General features: G+C 37.6%; 1 protein-coding gene and 1 non-coding gene across 3 annotated transcripts in view; both read left to right on the forward strand.

Annotated features, from left to right (window-relative positions):
- Positions 1 to 1110: 1110 nt before the first annotated feature.
- Positions 1111 to 18874, forward strand: part of CDK15 (cyclin dependent kinase 15) — a 106537-nt gene continuing 88773 nt past the window's right edge. Inside the window, exons 1-4 of one of the 2 annotated variants that reach the window (XM_066279797.1) lie at positions 1111 to 1237; positions 1952 to 2101; positions 2302 to 2399; positions 17402 to 17481. In XM_066279797.1, the coding sequence (XP_066135894.1) occupies positions 1115 to 1237; positions 1952 to 2101; positions 2302 to 2399; positions 17402 to 17481 (451 nt within the window). In that variant the 5' untranslated portion in view covers positions 1111 to 1114. The remainder of the gene's footprint in view (positions 1238 to 1951; positions 2102 to 2301; positions 2400 to 17401; positions 17482 to 18874) is intronic. The other variant, XM_066279799.1, reaches the window with a different exon arrangement.
- On the forward strand, positions 15935 to 16041 carry LOC136307150 (U6 spliceosomal RNA). Its single transcript, XR_010725832.1, has one exon. It is a non-coding gene; the product is annotated as a U6 spliceosomal RNA (small nuclear RNA).

An 18874-nucleotide genomic window follows, 5' to 3' on the forward strand; every position in this document is an offset into this window, starting at 1 on the left:
TCTTTGCTCCAATGGAGCCTTGGCTGCGGGAGGGGAAGAGAGAGACAGAGAGGAAGGAGGGGGGGTGGAGAAGCAGAAGGGCGCTTCTCCTATGTGCCCTGGCCGGGAATCGAACCAGGGTCCCCCGCACGCCAGGCCGACGCTCTACCGCTGAGCCAACCGGCCAGGGCCGACTTACTTTTTTTTTTTTTTTAATGATAATGATGTGTGTGTGAATTGTACATTCTGTCTCACTCAGATTAGTACATTATAGTGGCAATAACCAACCTTAGGAGACTATGAGAGTAAAAACTTCTGTTCAAAGACTACAAACTAGCTTAAACTAGATCCTCAACATGCCATTCTATCAATATAGAAAACATTAGTTACATTTATGTGAAAGGAAGGAAGGGGAAGTGGGGAAAAGATATTTCATGCAAACTCCTCTCTCTCCACCACTGGGTAACTATTTGTATAAGAACAACACAGGTACTCACTAGGTAGTTTTTGAATCAATGAATGAATGACTAGCCCTCTGGGAGTATTAGATACACGATTGCTTGAAGGCAAAGAGATGGAGTAGGTATATTCAGCTTTCTCCCTGTTCTAGGATTCTGTGGTTTCTTTGACTACTAAGAGTTGGCTAGGTTTCAAATATATTTTAAGATCTGAAAAGCAAACTGCTCTTAGATGAGAGGCAGGGAGAAAATACTTCTCAACATGTCCACTTTAGCGCCAGGGAAGCCTAATAATTATCATTATTATTTACAGGGATAAATAATGTAAACTCATAAAAAAAACCCGTGTATACCAATCGAACTAACTTGTGGCTGGAATGTGATTCTTAACTGTGCCCAGTTTCACTTTATCCAGCCTTAGCCATCCTGTTTTCAGTTGTGCACACACAAGTGCAGGCAGCCGCCTTCCAATGTATGGTTTCTTGTACCAATAAGGAAAAACTGCTGAAGTCATGAGGCTGCTCCACTCCGGCAGAGCCCTCATGCGAGTCATATGAAAGCTCCAGCATTGCTGACCTCTGGCAAAAAAAAAAAGAAAAAAAAAAAAAAGGGAGTGAACAAGGACAGGAGAGACAGAGAGGTTCAAGTGCAAGTTTTCTCCCTGAGCCTAGAAGATTATGGGTCAAGAGCTGTGTGCAAAGACTCTCCAGCCTGGATGCAGCTGCCATCGCTGTTGGGAGGGAGGCGATGTGCACAGCTGTCAGAGGAGTGCGCCTGTGATGCCGGAAGCTGCGATTGAGGTATTTGTATCCCAGCAGCATCTTTCTCTGTTGAGAAACCTAGGAGTTCAGAGACGCCCTTTCTGTAGCAGGCTCTGATTCTTCTGCGGTAGGTCTAATCCAATAAAAATAAAATTCTCTTAAAGTCACAGAGAATTTATAGCTATTGTTGTCAAATTTGGAGATTTTCTTGTAAACCAAAAGGGAAAAATAATTCTATGCTTTAGGCTGCCTGAAACCCAGTTGACTTGAAGTTCAGAAAGTAGGTATTCTTTTAAAATCTCTGCAGTACTAAATTATGGAGCTGAGCCTTAAGAAGCAAGCTGCAGTATTGCTGTGCTGTGGATTAAAATTTTCAATAATTAACTCATGGTTATTAGCAATGCTATACTAGAAAATTATTTCCCTAAGGTGATAAATTAAGGGAACATGAAAAAAAAACAAAAACCTGTGAGTTAAGCAGAAAAAATTGGAAACCATCCATCAAGGAAATTTAGGTTAACCTAAGTTTTAAAAAGACATATTTCTAAGTGAAAAAGAATATAGTATTTCAACAATTGATATCATTAAGAATTTTTTTAAAATGACCTAACTTTCAAGAAAGGTGCATTTTGAAGATATAGAAACTTAGAAAACATTTTGAAAAGTGAAAATCAGGCAAAAAAAAGAAAAAATGGTTTATCAGTCAGTCTTGACTTTGCATAATTTTACTCCTGCACTTTCTTTTTCAACTAGCTAACAAACCTAAAAGAAGAATCATGTTCCACGACTTCATTTCACCCCAGGGGACTTCAGTCTGTCCAGGCCCGGAAGTTCAAGAGTAAAAGGCCACGGAGTAACAGCGATTCTTTTCAGGAAGAGGATCTGAGGCAGGGCTTTCAGTGGGTGAGTGAGCAGCTGATGCTGATCAAGAAGGACTTAATGTGAGCTTGTCTAGGGAGGCTGGCCCTATTTCCAGGGCAATTACTGAATAGATCTTCCCAAGTACACTCTGGCGAATTTGTCTGGAAAAAAAAAAAAAGTCAACACTAAAAACAGTGCTTTCTTTTTTCCCCACATCTCACCCTTTCCTTGTTCCCCTTAAGCAGAGGAAGAGTCTCCCTTTTGGGGCAGCCTCATCTTACTTGAACTTGGAGAAGCTGGGTGAAGGTTCTTATGCTACAGTTTACAAAGGGATTAGCAGGTGAGTGACTCATAGCTGGGAAAGACTTTAGAGATGAGGAGTCCATCCCCCCGCACTTGACATTGTAAAGCCAGGTAACACACAGCAGAAGTTCAGGACCTGGGCAAGACACCATGATCAATAGGAAGAGACATGATTTAAATAGCCTTGAAAGAAAAACAAACTTCGGCCCCAATTAAAATCAGCCCACTAAGATGTTTATCAGCTGTTTTTCTCTTTTATTCAATTCAAAGTAGATGGCCACTGTTACTGACCCAAAGAACAATTACTGCTCTTTGCCTGATGGGAAGTGCAGTTAGTAAAATGTCTCTAGAGTTGTTTTTTATATGTTTTCCTAAAATACAACAACAGAGGTTTGCAATGGCAACCTTGGGTTGGCTCCTTCCTCCTTCCACTTTGCCTTCATAGAAGAAACTGAAGTTGGTTTGTACAAAGCATGGTATATGCAAAAAATGATCAACCCTGGGTTTTCTACCCTTGTAAAATATATATAATGGCTGTAAGAATAAAAATACTGCTAATCCAGAAGCCAAGTGCCCATTTTGGCTAACAATAAACTTGATTCAACGTATATGAAAGATCTGTGAACTCCATAGCATTTTAGTCAAAAGAATGTTAGAGGTCTGATTTCTTTATGTTATTTCAATGTTGAAAAACTGAACTCAATACTGGTTAAATGTTAATTTTAAAACTTTAATGTGAATACTACAAGACTAAATATCATTTATCTTAGTATTTGTGTTATTATTTTTACTTGTTAAAACAGGATTTTCGGGTAGATATTTTAAATGCATTATGTAGAGACAGGATTAATATCTTAGGAACTAAGGATGTAAGATTTCTTTCAGAGGAGTCAGCTTAGTAATAGGATGAAAAATACATTAGAAAGATTTGTCCAAGTATACAGGGATATATGTAAGTGTATTCATTGCAGCAAGATTTATAAAGTAAGAACTTGATCACAAATATCCATAATGAAGGACTTCCTAAATAGTCACTGTACAAAGAAATAATATGCAGCCATCTAAAGTATAAGATAGATCTATTAATATGAAAAGATGTTTAATATTTTAAGAGTAAAAAAATAAATTACAGAACCATATGCATTCTATGATCTCATTTAGAAGAAAATCCCTCAACTGTACTTACTATGTATGTATAAGTTTGTATGTGCATAGCAGAGTCTAGAAAAAACAAGATATTGTTAAAAGTAGATACTTCTAGTGGTTGATAGTGGGTGGGGAAGGAAAGATCACTACACTTTTCACTTTATTCCTAAACACAAAAGCATTCATTTAATTTATAATTTAAAAATTATAAATCTAGCCAATGGGAGGAAGGAAGGGAGGGAGGAAGGAAGGAAAGAAAGATAATTGTTAATGTTCTAGCCAATGCAATGAGGGAAAAAAAGAGTAAATATCATTTTTGTGGATTATAGAATTGTCTACCTAAAAACCCAAGAGAATCATCTAACAATTAAAAGTAGTATGATAAAGTTACAAAATAAAAATATACTTATCAAAAGTTGCCTTTATGTATTAGCAATTACCATTTAAGAGAAAACATAGTAGGGGAGATTACACTCACAACAACAATAACAAAGTCATTAGCATCAACAAATGGGCAGAATTTATACAAAGATTTATTAAGGGATGTAAAAATCTTGAAGAAAGAGCCAGGAGGGCATTTATTTGTTTCATACAGGTATTCATTCAGTATACAAAAATTTTTTTTAACACCTTTTTTGTATCAGGCACTATTTTAGCCAATAAGGATTCATCCAAGAACAAGAGTCAAAAACCCCTGCTCTTATGGTGTATACATTCCAGTGGAGGCAAGACAGGCAATAAAAAACTAGTAAAATCTTGAGTTTTTTAAAGAGTGAAACGTGTTTTTGAAAAAGGTAAAACAGGGAAGAGGGATAGGGAGAGCCAGAGTGGGGTAGTGGGTTACTACTTTAAATAGAGCATTGAGAGGAGGCCTCACTGAGAAGGGAACACTTAATCAGAGACTCTGACACAGGAGAGGTGTGAGGTACGGACATATGTAGTGGAAGAGAGCTTCCGGAAGGGAACAGCAAGTAAGAACTCCCTGAGGCAGGAGCAGGCCTGGCACTGAAAGGAGAGAGTGGAAGCGGATGAGGACCAGGAGGAGATGCAGTTGCAGTACGGCGGGTGCAGAGGGGCCTGTGGATCATTCTAGGGACTGCTGTGAGGATATCTGGATTAGAACGTCTAATACTGCAATGATTCTCTAATTTAGAGTCTTAATGTATTGTAAATGTGTTCAAAAGCTACAACAATCAAGGTAGTGTAGTACAAGAAAGAACATATCAAAGAAATATGAGTTTAAAAAGTCCAGAACAGTCACAAATCCAAGTGTAAGATCATATATATAGTCATGGTGGCATTTCAAATTAGCAAGGAAAAGAAGACAGCTCAATAAACGGAGCTGGGACAATTGTTAGCAACTTGGAAAAGGTAAAAATATACACTATAAATTCCCAGTGGATAAAAAGTTAAATGAAATTGAAAAAAATCCAGGAACTAGAAGAATAGATAAGAGAATTCGGTATAGCTTTGGGTTGGGAAGGTCTGTCTGTACATTAACATTTAAGTCAGACCCCATAAGGGAGATTGGAAATGCCCATCATGCCTCATCTAGCCAAGTATCTTCTGGAGAGCTCTAATCCTGGGACACCTTAACAGAGGTTTCACTGGAACAGTTACCACGGTCAAATTGACATGGGAACCCTAGAACCAAATAAAATGTGATCCTTCATTGTAGGGGTTCTCAACATCTTAAAATGTTAATGTATACCAGGACTATCTAAGAGAAGTTAAGAAAATTTAAAAAAATATAAAGCATTTTCTAAACATATTTGACCAAAATATGTTTTTGGAGGGGTGGGTAAAATATTTTGGAAAATGCTGAACATCATAAAGTTTTAAAGTTTTTTATTTGACTTTAGAGAGAGAAACATCAATTTGTTGTTCCATCCATCCATGCATTCAGTGGTCGATCCCTGTAAATGCCCTGACTGTGGATCGAACCTACAACCTTGGCATAACTGGGACAATGCTCTAACCAACTGAACTACCCAGCCAGGGCTTATGGTGTAAAATTTCAAAGACATGAAAAGGCACAAAAGAAACTGGTGATTCCCGGCCAGGGCACACAGGAGAAGCGCTCATTTGCTTCTCCACCCCTCCGCCGCGCTTTCCTCTCTGTCTCTCCCTTCCCCTCCCGCAGCCAAGGCTCCATTGGAGCAAAGATGGCCCGTGTGCTGGGGATGGCTCTGTGGCCTCTGCCTCAGGCGCTAGAGTGGCTCTGGTCGCAACATGGCGACGCCCAGGATGGGCAGAGCATCGCCCCCTGGTGGGCAGAGCATCGCCCCTGGTGGGCGCGCCGGGTGGATCCCGGTCGGGCGCATGCGGGAGTCTGTCTGACTGTCTCTCCCTGTTTCCAGCTTCAGAAAAATGAAAAAAAAAAAAAAAGAAAAAAAAAAGAAACTGGTGAAAAGTATATGCAAAATATTTTAATAAAAAGATGGGAAAATTATAAAAGAATGGGAAAGACCCATGCATTTATGATAATTTAGTTCCACAAGTAAAGAAATAGAAATTACAATGCGATAAATTTTTTTTACTCATAAATGAGGGGGGAAAAAGACAAAAGCATGCTTCAAAAAAACAAACCCATATTAATGAAGGTAGGTCAAAGTGACACAAGAGTCAACTGAAAGAGCTCACAAAGGACAATGGTGGAAAACTTTGAGCAACACAATAAAGAAATTATACTTTGTATGTAGTATTGGATTATAACCCAAAGTATAAAATAAACATCTATGAGTACATATTGATAAAAATCAATAGCTAAATAAATTAATAAGTGGGAGTGGAAAGACAAATTTCCCATGCAGAATTCTAAATAATTTGTGTGGACAAGCTGCCCTCAAGGAGGTGGAGCATAACTCCCTGCTCTTTAAGTGTGAACTACTCATAGTGGCATTCTTCCATAAGAAAAGTATAGGGGGCAGATAACTGCAGGGAAGAAATATGGAAAACACTACCTCATCCAAGTGATTAAGACCAACTATGGTGTGATAAAAATCACACTCTACATCCTCAAAACCAGTAACCCCGGTGTAATAAGAAAAATTCCAATAAAGAGGCATCCTCCAAAATTCTTGACTGGTACTTGTTAAAACCGTCAAGGTTATCAAAAACAAGGAAAGTGCGGAAACTATCACTTTAGTACAGCAATTGCACACATGTATTGTCTTCCATACACATACAGTTTACAGTTGCTCCTTGAACAACACGAGTCTACTTATTCACAGGTGTATTCAGTAAACACTGTAAATGTATTTTCTCTTTCTAACAATTTTCTTAATAACATTTGCTTTTCTCTAGCTTACTTTATTGTAAGAAGACAATACAGTGATACATATTTTGAATTAAAACATACAAAGTATGTGTTAACTGACTCTTTATGTTATTGGCAAGGCTTCTATCAACAACAGGCTATTAGTAGTTAAGTTTTAGGGGAGTCAAAAGTTATATGAGACGCTGGCCAGGTAGCTCAGTTGTTTAGAGATTCTCCCCGATATGCCAAAGTTACAGGTTCAGTCCCCAGTCAGGGCACATATAAGAATCAAACAATGAATGCATAAATAAGTGAAATAACAAATCAATGTTTGTTTCTCTCTCTCTCTCTCTAAAATCAATAATTTATTTTTAAAAAGTTATATTGTTCAAGGGTCAACTGTACTTAAAGTTACAAACATGATGAACTTGTATCCTTTTGTTTTGTATCCTATTGTTTATTTTATCGTGCATCTTTTCCATATTTTTTCTACATGTCTCTAGACTTACACATTTGTTATGAATGCAAAATATTTCATTGTAGAGGTATGACAAACATACATTCTTTTTTTTTTATAATTTCATTTTTTTAATGGGGTGACATCAATAAATCAGGATACATATATTCAAAGATAACAAGTCCAGGTTATCTTGTCGTTCAATTATGTTGCATACCCACCACCCAAAGTCAGATTGTCCTCTGTCACCTTCTATCTTGTTTTCTTTGTGCCTCTCCCCACCCCCTATCCCTCTCCCATTCTCCCCTCCCCCCCGTAACCACCACACTCTTATCAATGTCTCTTAGTTTCACTATTATGTTCCACCTACGTATGGAATAATACAGTTCCTGTTTTTTTCTGATTTACTTATTTCGCTTCGTATCATGTTATCAAGATCCCACCATTTTGCTGTAAATGTTCCGATGTCATCATTTCTTATGGCTGAGTAGTATTCCATAGTGTATATGTGCCACATCTTCTTTATCCAGTCATCTATTGATGGGCTTTTTGGTTGTTTCCATGTCCTGGCCACTGTGAACAATGCTGCAATGAACATGGGGCTGCATGTGTCTTTACGTATCAATGTTTCTGAGTTTTGGGGATATATACCAGTAGAGGGATTGCTGGGTCATAAGGTAGTTCTATTTTCAGTTTTTTGAGGAACCACCATACTTTCTTCCATAATGGTTGTACTACTTTACATTCCCACCAACAGTGGATGAGGGTTCCTTTTTCTCCACAGCCTCTCCAACATTTGCTATTACCTGACTTGCTAATAACAGCTAATCGAACAGGTGTGAGGTGGTATCTCATTGCCGTTTTGATTTGCATTTCTCTAATAGCTAAAGAAGATGAGCATCTTTTCATATATCTGTTGGCCATTTGTATTTCTTCCTGGGAGAAGTGTCTATTCATATCCTCTTCCCATTTTTTTATTGGATTGTTTGTTTGTTTGTTGTTGAGTTTTATGAGTTCTTTGTATATTTTGGATATTAGGCCCTTATCTGAGATGTTGTTTGAAAATATCATTTCCCATTTAGTTGGCTTTCTGTTTATTTTGTTATCAGTTTCTCTTGCTGAGCAAAAACTTCTTAGTCTGATGTAGTCCCATTCATTAATTTTTGCCTTCACTTCTCTTGCCATTGGAGTCAAATTCATAAAATGCTCTTTAAAACCCAGGTCCATGAGTTGAGTACCTATGTCTTCTTCTATGTACTTAATTGTTTCAGGTCTTATGTTTAGATCTTTGATCCATTTTGAGTTAATTTTTGTACAGGGGGAGAGACTGTAGTCCAGTTTCATTCTTTTGCATGTGGCTTTCCAGTTTTCCCAGCACCATTTATTGAAGAGGCTTTCTTTTCTCCATTGTGTGTTGTTGGCCCCTTTATCAAAAATTATTTGACTATATATATGTGGTTTTATTTCTGGACTTTCTATTCTGTTCCATTGGTCTGAGTGTCTATTTTTCTGCCAATACCATGCTGTTTTGATTGTCGTGGCCCTATAATAGAGTTTGAAGTCAGGTATTGTTATGCCCCCAGCTTCATTCTTTTTCTTTAGGATTGCTTTGGCTATTCAGGGTTTTTTATAGTTCCATATAAATCTGATGATTTTTTGCTCTATTTCTTTAAAAAATGTCATTGGAAGTTTGATGGGAATTGCATTAAATTTGTATATTGCTTTGGGTAATATAGCCATCTTGATTATATTTATTCTTCCTAGCCAAGAACAAGGTATATTCTTCCATCTCATTATATCTTTTTCGATTTCCCTTAACAATGGTTTATAGTTTTCATTATATAAGTCCTTTACATTCTTTGTTATGTTTATTCCTAAGTATTTTATTTTTTTTGTTGCAATCGTGAAGGGGATTATTCTTTTGAGTTCCTTCTCAGTTGTTTCATTGTTGGCATATAGAAAGGCTATTGACTTCTGTATGTTAATTTTGTATCCTGCGACCTTACTGTATTGGCTTATTGTTTCTAGTAGTCTTTTTGTGGATTCTTTGGGGTTTTCGATGTATAGGATCATATCATCTGCAAAAAGTGATACCTTTACTTCTTCTTTTCCGATATGGATGCCTTTTATTTCTATGTCTTGTCTGATTGCTCTGGCTAGAACCTCTAGTACCACATTAAATAAGAGTGGAGAGAGTGGACAACCCTGTCTTGTTCCTGATTTAAGGGGGAAAGCCTTCAGTTTAGTGCCATTTAATATGATGTTAGCTGATGGTTTATCATATATGGCCTTTATCATGTTGAGATATTTTCCTTCTATACCCATTTTGTTGAGAGTCTTAAACATAAAATTGTGTTGTATTTTATTGAAAGCCTTTTCTGCGTCTATTGATAAGATCATGTGGTTTTTGTTCTTTGTTTTGTTGATATGGTGTATTACATTAACTGTGTTACGTATGTTGAACCATCCTTGAGATTCTGGGATGAATCCCACTTGATCATGATGTATTATTTTTTTAATATGTTGTTGTATTCGATTTGCTAGTATTTTGTTTAGTATTTTAGCATCTGTATTCATTAGAGATATTGGTCTGTAGTTTTCTTTTTTTGTGCCATCCTTGCCTGGTTTTGGTATGAGGGTTATGTTGGCCTCATAAAATGTGTTTGGAAGTATTGCTTCTTCTTCAATTTTTTGGAAGACTTTGAGTAGAATAGGAACCAAGTCTTCTTTGAATGTTTGATAAAATTCGCTGGTATAGCCGTCAGGGCCTGGACTTTTATTTTTGGGGAGGTTTTTAATGTTTTTTTCTATTTCTTCTGTACTGATAGGTCTGTTTAGGCTTTCTGCTTCTTCTTGACTCAGTCTAGGAAGGTTGTATTTGTCTAGGAATTTATCCATTTCTTCTAGGTTGTTGAATTTAGTGGCATAAAGTTTTTCATAGTATTCTACAATAATTCTTTGTATATCTACGGTGTCCGTGGTGATTTCCCCTCTTTCATTTTGGATTTTGTTTATATGAGTTCTTTCTCTTTTTCCTTGGTAAGTCTTGCCAAGGGTTTGTCAATTTTGTTGATCTTTTCAAAGAACCAGCTCCTTGTTCTATTAATTTTTTCTATAGTTTTTCTGTTCTCTAATTCATTTATTTCTGCTCTGATTTTTATTATCTCCTTTCTTCGGCTGGTTTTGGGTTGTCTTTGTTCTTCTTTTTCTAGTTCCTTAAGGTGGGAAGTTAAGTGGTTCACTTGGGCTCTCTCTTGTTTGTTCATATATGCCTGAAGCGATATGAACTTTCCTCTTATCACTGCTTTTGCTGCATCCCATAGATTCTGATATGTCGTATTGTCATTTTCATTAGTCTGTATATATCTTTTGATCTCTGCACTTATTTCTTCTTTGACCCATTCATTTTTTAAAAGTATGTTGTTTAGTTTCCACATTTTTGTGGGATTTTTTTCCTCTTTTTTGCAGTTGAATTCTAGTTTCAAGGCTTTATGATCAGAAAATATGCTTGGTACAACTTCCATTTTTCTGAATTTGCTGATGTTGTTTTTGTGGCCCAACATATGGTCAATTCTTGAGAATGATCCATGTACACTGGAGAAGAATGTATACTCAGTCACTTTGGGATGAAATGTCCTGTAGATGTCTATCATATCCAGGTGCTCTAGTGTTTTGTTTAAGGCCACTATGTCTTTGTTGATTCTCTGTTTGGATGACCGATCTAGAGCCGTCAGCGGTGTATTGAGGTCTCCAAGTATGATTGTATTTTTGTCAGTTTTTGTTTTAAGATCAATAAGTAGCTGTCTTATATATTTTGGTGCTCCTTGGTTTGGTGCATATATATTAAGAATTGTTATGTCTTCTTGATTCAGTGTCCCCTTAGCCATTATGAAATGGCCATTTTTGTCTCTGAGTACTTTTCCTGTCTTGTAGTCAGCATTATCCGATATGAGTATTGCTACACCTGCTTTTTTTTGGATGTTATTTGCTTGGAGTATTGTTTTCCAGCCTTTCACTTTGAATTTGTTTTTATCCTTGTTACTTAGATGAGTTTCCTGTAGGCAGCATACAGTTGGATTTTCTTTTTTAATCCATTCTGCTACTCTGTGCCTTTTTATTGGTGAGTTTAATCCGTTTACATTTAGTGTAATTATTGATACTTGTGAGTTCCCTATTGCCATTTTATATCTTGCTTTCTGTTAGTTTTGTGCCTTGTTTGATCCTTCTCTTTCGTTTTTCTATCTTTTGTTTTTATTTGGTTGTATTCCATACATCTTTCCTCTGTTGCTATCTTTTTTATCTCATGTGCTTCTGTGGTGGTTTTTTCAATGGTGGTTACCTTTGAGTAATGAAAAGGGTCCCTACCCTGTTCATTGTAGCGAACTATTTTGTGAGTACTTTTGCACTCCATCATCCTTTGCTACTGTTAATCTCCATCTTCTCTCCCTCTTTCTTTTTGTTGTTGTCACAGTTTAAATTTGGTTTTATTGTGTTCTTCTTGGAGCTTTTACTTGTGGCTCTGTTTTTTTTTTTCTTTGTATCTAATTGGAGAACCCCCTTTAGTAATTCCTGGAGTGGGGGTTTTCTGATGATAAATTCCCTCATCTTTTCTGTATCTGTGAATGTTTTTATTTCTCCTTCGTATTTGAAGGATAGCTTTGATGGGTATAGTATTCGTGGCTGAAAGTTCCTCTCTTTCAGGACTTTAAATATTGGGGTCCACTCTCTTCTAGCTTGTAGAGTTTCTGCTGAGAAATCTGATGATAATCTAATGGGCCTTCCTTTATATGTTGTATTCTTCTTTTCCCTGGCTGCCTTGAGAATTTTTTCTTTGCTGTTGGTTTGTGTCAATTTCATTATGATATGCCTTGGAGTAGGTTTGTTGGGGTTAAGAAAACTCGGAGTTCTGTTTGCTTCTTGAACTTGAGGCTTTAGTTCTTTCCACAGGCTTGGGAAGTTCTCATCTATTATTTGTTTGAGTATGTTCTCCATTCCATTTTCTCTCTCTTCTCCCTCTGATATACCTATTATTCTTATGTTATTCTTTTTGATGGAGTCAGATAATTCTTGTAGGGCTATCTCATTTTTTTTAATTTTTGAGTCTCTTTCTTCTTCTCTCTGTTGTGCCTCAAGTTGCTTGTCTTCTATTTCACTAATCCTCTCTTCTATCTGACCTGTTCTATTAGCTAAGCTTGTTACTTCGTTTTTCAGCTCGTGAATTGAGTTTTTCATCTCTGTTTGATTTGTTTTTATAGTTTCAATTTCCTTAGACATATATTCTTTGTGTTCATTGAGTTGTTTTCTGAGCTCCCTAAATTGCCTTTCTGTGTTTTCTTGTATATCTCCGAGGATTTTTAGGACTTCTATCTTGAATTCTCTCATTTAGCTCCAAGGTTTCCAATATATTAAATTTTTTCTCCATAGATTTTTCCTCATCTAGCTGTGTTACCTCTCTTTCTTTTGTATCCATGATATTCGATTTTCTCTTCCTTAATGGCATCTGAGGGTGGTTTTGTTGATAGTATTAATGAGATTTAATAAAGAATAAAAAGTTAAAAAAAATAAAAAAATAAAAAATCGAAAAGAGTTGTTTTTTTAAATTAATAATGAAATAAAGAAAAATAAAATAAAATAAAAATTAAAAAAAAAAGGAAATTATTCCCTCCCTCCTTTTTTCCTCTCCTCTCCTCTCCCCTCTTTCTTGAGAAAATCTTGTGGTGGACTGTGAATTATAACAAACAATGCCTGTGATGGAGGGCCTGAATTGGGGAAAAGTAATAAAGGGGCAAAAAAGAAAAAAAAAAAGGAAAAAAAAAAAGAAAAAAGAAAAAAAAAGAGCGTATGAACCCACAAAAAGCAAATAAGGAAAAAATTTGGGTCAAGAATAAAATGATTTGCTTTTAGGTGTTTGTTGTCTAAGAGTTATGATGAGAGGAATAAGAGGAAAACGGAAAAATGGGGGGACAAATTAAAAAATTACTATTGTATTTAGTGGAACAAGAACTAGATAATATGGAGAGCCAGGGATGGGAGCACTGCTAGTGAGTTAAAAAGGTGAAGTAAAAACCCCCCAAAATGCCACAAACATAGGTTTGAGTCCCAGATAAGATAATTTGTTTGTTATTGAGGTTTGAATGAGAGGAGATGTAAAGGAGAAAGGAAGAAACTAATATAGAGGGAGAAAAGAAAGAGAGAGAGAGAGAAAAAAGAGGGAACCACTAAAAGAAGAAAAAAGAAAGGAGAGAGAGAGAGAGTTAAGGGTTTTGGAGTGCAACCCTCATAGAGAGAAAGGAAGAGAAGAGAAAAGATAATGGGAGATGTAACACTTATGGGTAGTGTAGTTCAAGGAGAGGAGAGAGTAAGACCGGCAGAGAGTTAATCGGCCAAATTGGAGGAGGAAAAAAAAGTATCAAGAATGAAGATAAGAGAAACAAACGAACAAATATAATAAAATGGGATAGGTTATAAAGTCTGCAGATTATTCTTGATTTTGAGAGGTTATCTTCTTGCTTTTTCTTTTCTCTCCCTCTTCCTGGTCGGTGACTCTGTACCCCAGGTTCTGCCCCTTTGGCACGCTCAGGTAGAGGTTTGCAGTTGATAAGTCTCTATGGCAATGTCATGTATTGTGCTTTAGTCTCGTTGGCAGTTGAAGCTCATTAGCATTTATAGGCTCCAACAGTGAGAGAGTCCGTGTTCCTGGAGCCTTTCTCCTAGTCTTTCCTTCCTCAATTAGTAGCCTGATAATCCAGCTATGGGGTGGCTGCTGCCTTTGCCTGGATAGTAAGAGGCTCAAAGAGCTGGCAACTCCCCACTCTATTTCCACTCAGCACAGGGCTCTGGGTAAGGCTCAGTCGGTCAGAGCTGCTAGCATAATCAGGCGGGCTTTCCGCCCACTCAAAGATCTCTGGCTCTGCCACTCTGTCTGGTAACACAAGCAGGCGCCCACTTCCGGGGCGCTTGGAGGAAACTCTCACTCACTGTCTGTGACTAGGATATCCGGCCAGCAGTCTCACGCTCTGAGTGAAACCCCCAACCGCAGGGAAAAGTTGCAGTGCTGGAATTGAGTCTTGCTCCGTCCCCGTGCGCGGCTTTTGCAAGGCGCTGGGGCGGCTCGAGATTCCGCTTTGGCCCACACAAAGGCCCCTGACTCTGCCCCTCTGTGTGATAACACGGGCGCGCACTGCCGAGGCACTCGGAGGAATTGCTCACTCCTTATCTGCGTGCGCAAACCAGGATATGAGGCCGGCCGCGTTTCCCTCTGAGTGAAACACCCTCCAGCACGGAAAATCTCCACCGTTGGAATTAGTTCTCACTCCCTCCCGTGCGTGGCTTTCCCAGGGCACTGGGGCTGCCCAGAGACTCTGCCCTCGGCCCACAGAAAGGCCTCTGACCCTGCCTCTCCGTGGGGCAACACGGGCACCCACTCTCGGGGCCTAGGAAGAAATTCTCGCCCACTAACTGTGCACCGACCAGGAGACCGGGTAAAATGGCCGCTCCGCTTGTCTTTCTTTGTTTGGGTTTGGCGCGAGTGTTAGCTTGTATTGCCCGGGTTGCCACAGGATCAGATTTTCCTTGGCTTGGATCTCCGTGCCACAGCCTGGTTCGGCCGTTTGTGCCGCGGCGGCCTGGATCTATTCACCCCCTTTGCCCACCTCAGTTTCTATATTCACAGTTACCAGAGAAAGCCGCCCTGTTTAGGTTAGTGAGGAAGGCGGAGCATTTCTTACTCCCTATTTCCTTAGGGGTTTGGTTATATATTTAGCCAATTTTTCACTCAATCATAACTTTGGGTGTATTGCGAAGCATCTGGAAGCTCCAAGTATAGGTTTTTCTGTTTCTGGTTGAAGATCTTGTTGAGTTTTGGGGGAGATTTATCGGTATCGCTTCCTACCCAGCCATTACTCTGACGTCATCTCCCGCAAAATCAAAACATACATTCTTAAACTGTTTGTCTAATGTTTGACACTAATGCTATTTCTTTTTTTTTAAAGATTTTTAAAAAATTTATTCACTTTAGAGAAGAGAAAGAGAGAGAGAGAGAGAGAGAGAAGAGGGGAGGAGCAGGAAGCATCTACTTCCACATGTGCCATGACCAGACAAGCCCAGGATTTTGAACCGGCAACCTCAGCATTCCAGGTCGACACTTTATCCACTGTGCCACCACAGGCCAGGCCGACACTAATGCTATTTCTATTTTTTCTAGTATAACTAATAGTGGAGGATATCTTTCATTCATTTGGAATTTTAAAAATCTTTATTAAATAAGTTTACTGGGAAAAATTCATAGGTATGGTAGTTTTTTGGCTTTTCCTATGTATTATGTTGCAATCTCCTCAAATTTGTTTTTCAATTTACAATGCAACCCACAATAACAATACAATTTTACTTCAAACCAGTAAAGAATTTGTAATGAACTATGAGCTTTAGTTAATATCCTAATAATGTTGTCAATATTGGTTTGTTAATTATAACAAATGTACCATACTATATAAGATGTTGATAATAGAAGAAACTGGTTGTGAGGTATATGGGAACAAAAAAAAAAAAAAAAAAAAGCTGCCTGATCAGGTGGTGGCACAGTAGATAGAGCATTGGTCTGGGATGTAGAGGACCCAGGTTCGAAACCTCCAAGGTCACCAGCTTGAGCATGGGCTCATCCGTCCCTATCTGTCCGTCTCTCTCCCTCTGTCCCTGTCAAAAAAAAAAATCAATACTTATTTTGGCAGCACATGTACTAAAATTGGCGTGATGCAGAGAGGGTTAGCATGCCCCCTGTGTGAGGATGACACGCAAATTCGTGAAGAGTTCCATAAAAAAAAACAAAAACTTTGCTCAGTGATGGTGAGGGAGTACTAGATCACCTTACGGCAAAATTTGGAAACATGCCTTTAAAACAATAAAAATATGTGCACAGCACATCCTTTGACTTAGCAATTACACCTCTACCCTAAGAAAATAGTAGGGGCTGTGTAAAAAGACTGATCTACAAATATGATCATCACTGTATTTTTATAATAATAAAAAATTAGAAATAATTTAAAAACATTTGGAATTAGCCAAACACATTTTAGTATATGTGATGAAATATTATGTCATTATTAAATATCACATAAAACAAGAATGAATAAAACAAAAAGTTAAATGGAGGAAAACAGGTTACTAATATAATCATATGATGTGATATGAACCCCACTGTATTAAAAATAATGTATTTATACTTGCATTAAAATATTTTCTGTCCTCTGGCACTTAGCTTACATCAGTGACCAAAACAATGACTAAGTAGAGAGTAGGAGGAGATGAAGAGAGAGAGATGATAGGTGGGACTTGGCAGGTCAGGTAGCACCTAGAAGGCCACAAAAATCTGGCTTTTATTCAGAATGACAGTGGTTTGTTTTGACTTTCACTTAAAAAGAATTCCCAGGGTACTCTATTGAGAGTAGACAGTAGAGAAACAAGTGTATAAGCAGGGAGATTGGTAGGCAGTCACTACAATAATTCAGAGGAAAAATAAAAATGGCTCAAATAAGTGTGCAAATGGAAATTTAAAAAGCAATATACATTAAAATATTATGAGAATGGATTTGGTTGCAGGGGGTTCTCTGATTACTATATTCTCCAAAAAAATTTTTTTCTGAAGTAAGAAGCTGGGAGGCAGAGAGACAGACTCCTTTATCCACCTGACCAGGATTCACCCGGCATGCCCACTAGGGAGTGATGCTCTGCTCTGGGGCCTTGCTCCATTGCAACTGGAACCATTCTAGCACCTGAGGCAGAGGCCATGGAGCCATCCTCAGCGCCCAGGCCAACTTTGCTCTAACGGAGTCTTGGCTGTGGGAGGGGGAAGAGAGAGATAGAGAGAAAGGAGAGGAGAAGGGTGGAGAAGCAGATGGATGCTTCTCCTGTGTGCCCTAGCCAGGAACTGAACCTAGGACATCCACACACTGAGCCAACGCTCTACTGCTGAGCCAATGGGCCAGAGCTCCAAATTTTTTAAATAATAAACATGGATCATTTTGGTAAAGAGAAAAATGTTTTGGTCTATATAAACTTTTAAAACTTTTTATTTTGAAAAAAAATGTTGACTTATATACTAAAATATATTTTAAAGAAAAACTTTTTTTTGTTAAACTGCTATGAATCATATTATGTGTTCTCTTTCCCCTCATTCTTTTAGAATAAACAGGCAACTGGTGGCTTTAAAAGTCATTAGCATGAATGAAGAGGAAGGAGTCCCATTTACAGCTATCCGGGAAGGTAAGAACAGTAAAATGGACCAACTGATCTGTTTTAAGCCCTTGATTGGGAAAAAAAATGTATTGAGTCTATCCACTCAGCATCAAAATTTTGATATTTCTAGAAGTAAAATTTTAATTGCAATTGTATTCTTTATACAAGTTTTCCAAGTACCTTTACACCAGGAGTCGGGAACCTATGGCTCACGAGCCAGATGTGGCTCTTTTGATGGCTGCATCTGGCATGCAGACAAATCTTTAATAAAAAAAAAATAACGTTAAAAATATAAAACATTCTCATGTATTACAATCCATTCATTTCCTACTGCTCATGTTCATGGTTGCGGGTGGCTGGAGCCAATCACAGCTGTCCTCCAGGACAACACCAAATTTTTATTGGATAATGCGTAAGGTACACGGGTCGTTGTATGGCTCTCACAGAATTACATTTTAAAATATGTGGCCAAAAGGTTCCCGATCCCTGATTGAGACTATCATTTTACTACTTATTCTTGAAGAAATTAAGACTCACATCAGTTAAGCAAGTCTATGAACTCAGTATTTACTAAGTACCTTCTGTATGTTTGATCCCATACTAAGTGTTAAGGCAATATATATATATATATATATATATATATATATATATATATATATGCCCAGAAAAATCCATATAAAAAATAAAATAAATAATAAATTCTGAGTGAACAATTTGCTTGAAAATATTAAGTTGTTTAGATAGCATTTGAAAAACTCATTGGGAAGGCATGTATTTTGAGGGCTGTGCCTGTATTTTCATTATGTCTCAGGCAGTATAGCAAGTGGGTGAGGATGGACTTGAGTTTGAATCTTAGATCCACCAATTACTAGTGGTGTGACTGTGGGTAGATTACTTGACCTATTTTAAACTCAGTTTATTGCAGAAAGAGGATAATAATAGTACCTATTTCTTTGAGTTGCTATGAGGATTAAATGAGAATATGCATTTAAAGCACTAATCAAAGAATCCATTATCAGAAATCAACAAATGCTAGCCATTATTATTCCATTCTTGTCTTTTTCCCTTAGTGATGACTTCTTTGCCATCAACAAGCACTATAGTGAAAATAAACCATTAAAAATTCTACTTATTAACCTTTTTACATGAGCCAGTTGAAATAAGATGATAATAGGATTGCTAGCCATTTCATCAGAAACCCATAGAAATGTCTCTTCCCTGGCCTTACTTTCTCCCTATTTAACTACTTCATTTTTTCCCTTCTTTATGTGCACATCCTGTATACAAAGCATATTGCTGGGTGTTGTGATGGATGAGAAGAAAATGCCTGATCTTTGCTCTATACGTATCATTTTCAGATGTAACAGAGCAGATGGTTCCAGTTACAACCAGTGTTATAATGGAGGTAAAAAAGACATAA

This window comes from Saccopteryx bilineata, chromosome 5 (genome assembly GCF_036850765.1).
Source record: "Saccopteryx bilineata isolate mSacBil1 chromosome 5, mSacBil1_pri_phased_curated, whole genome shotgun sequence".
Lineage (NCBI taxonomy): Eukaryota > Metazoa > Chordata > Mammalia > Chiroptera > Emballonuridae > Saccopteryx > Saccopteryx bilineata.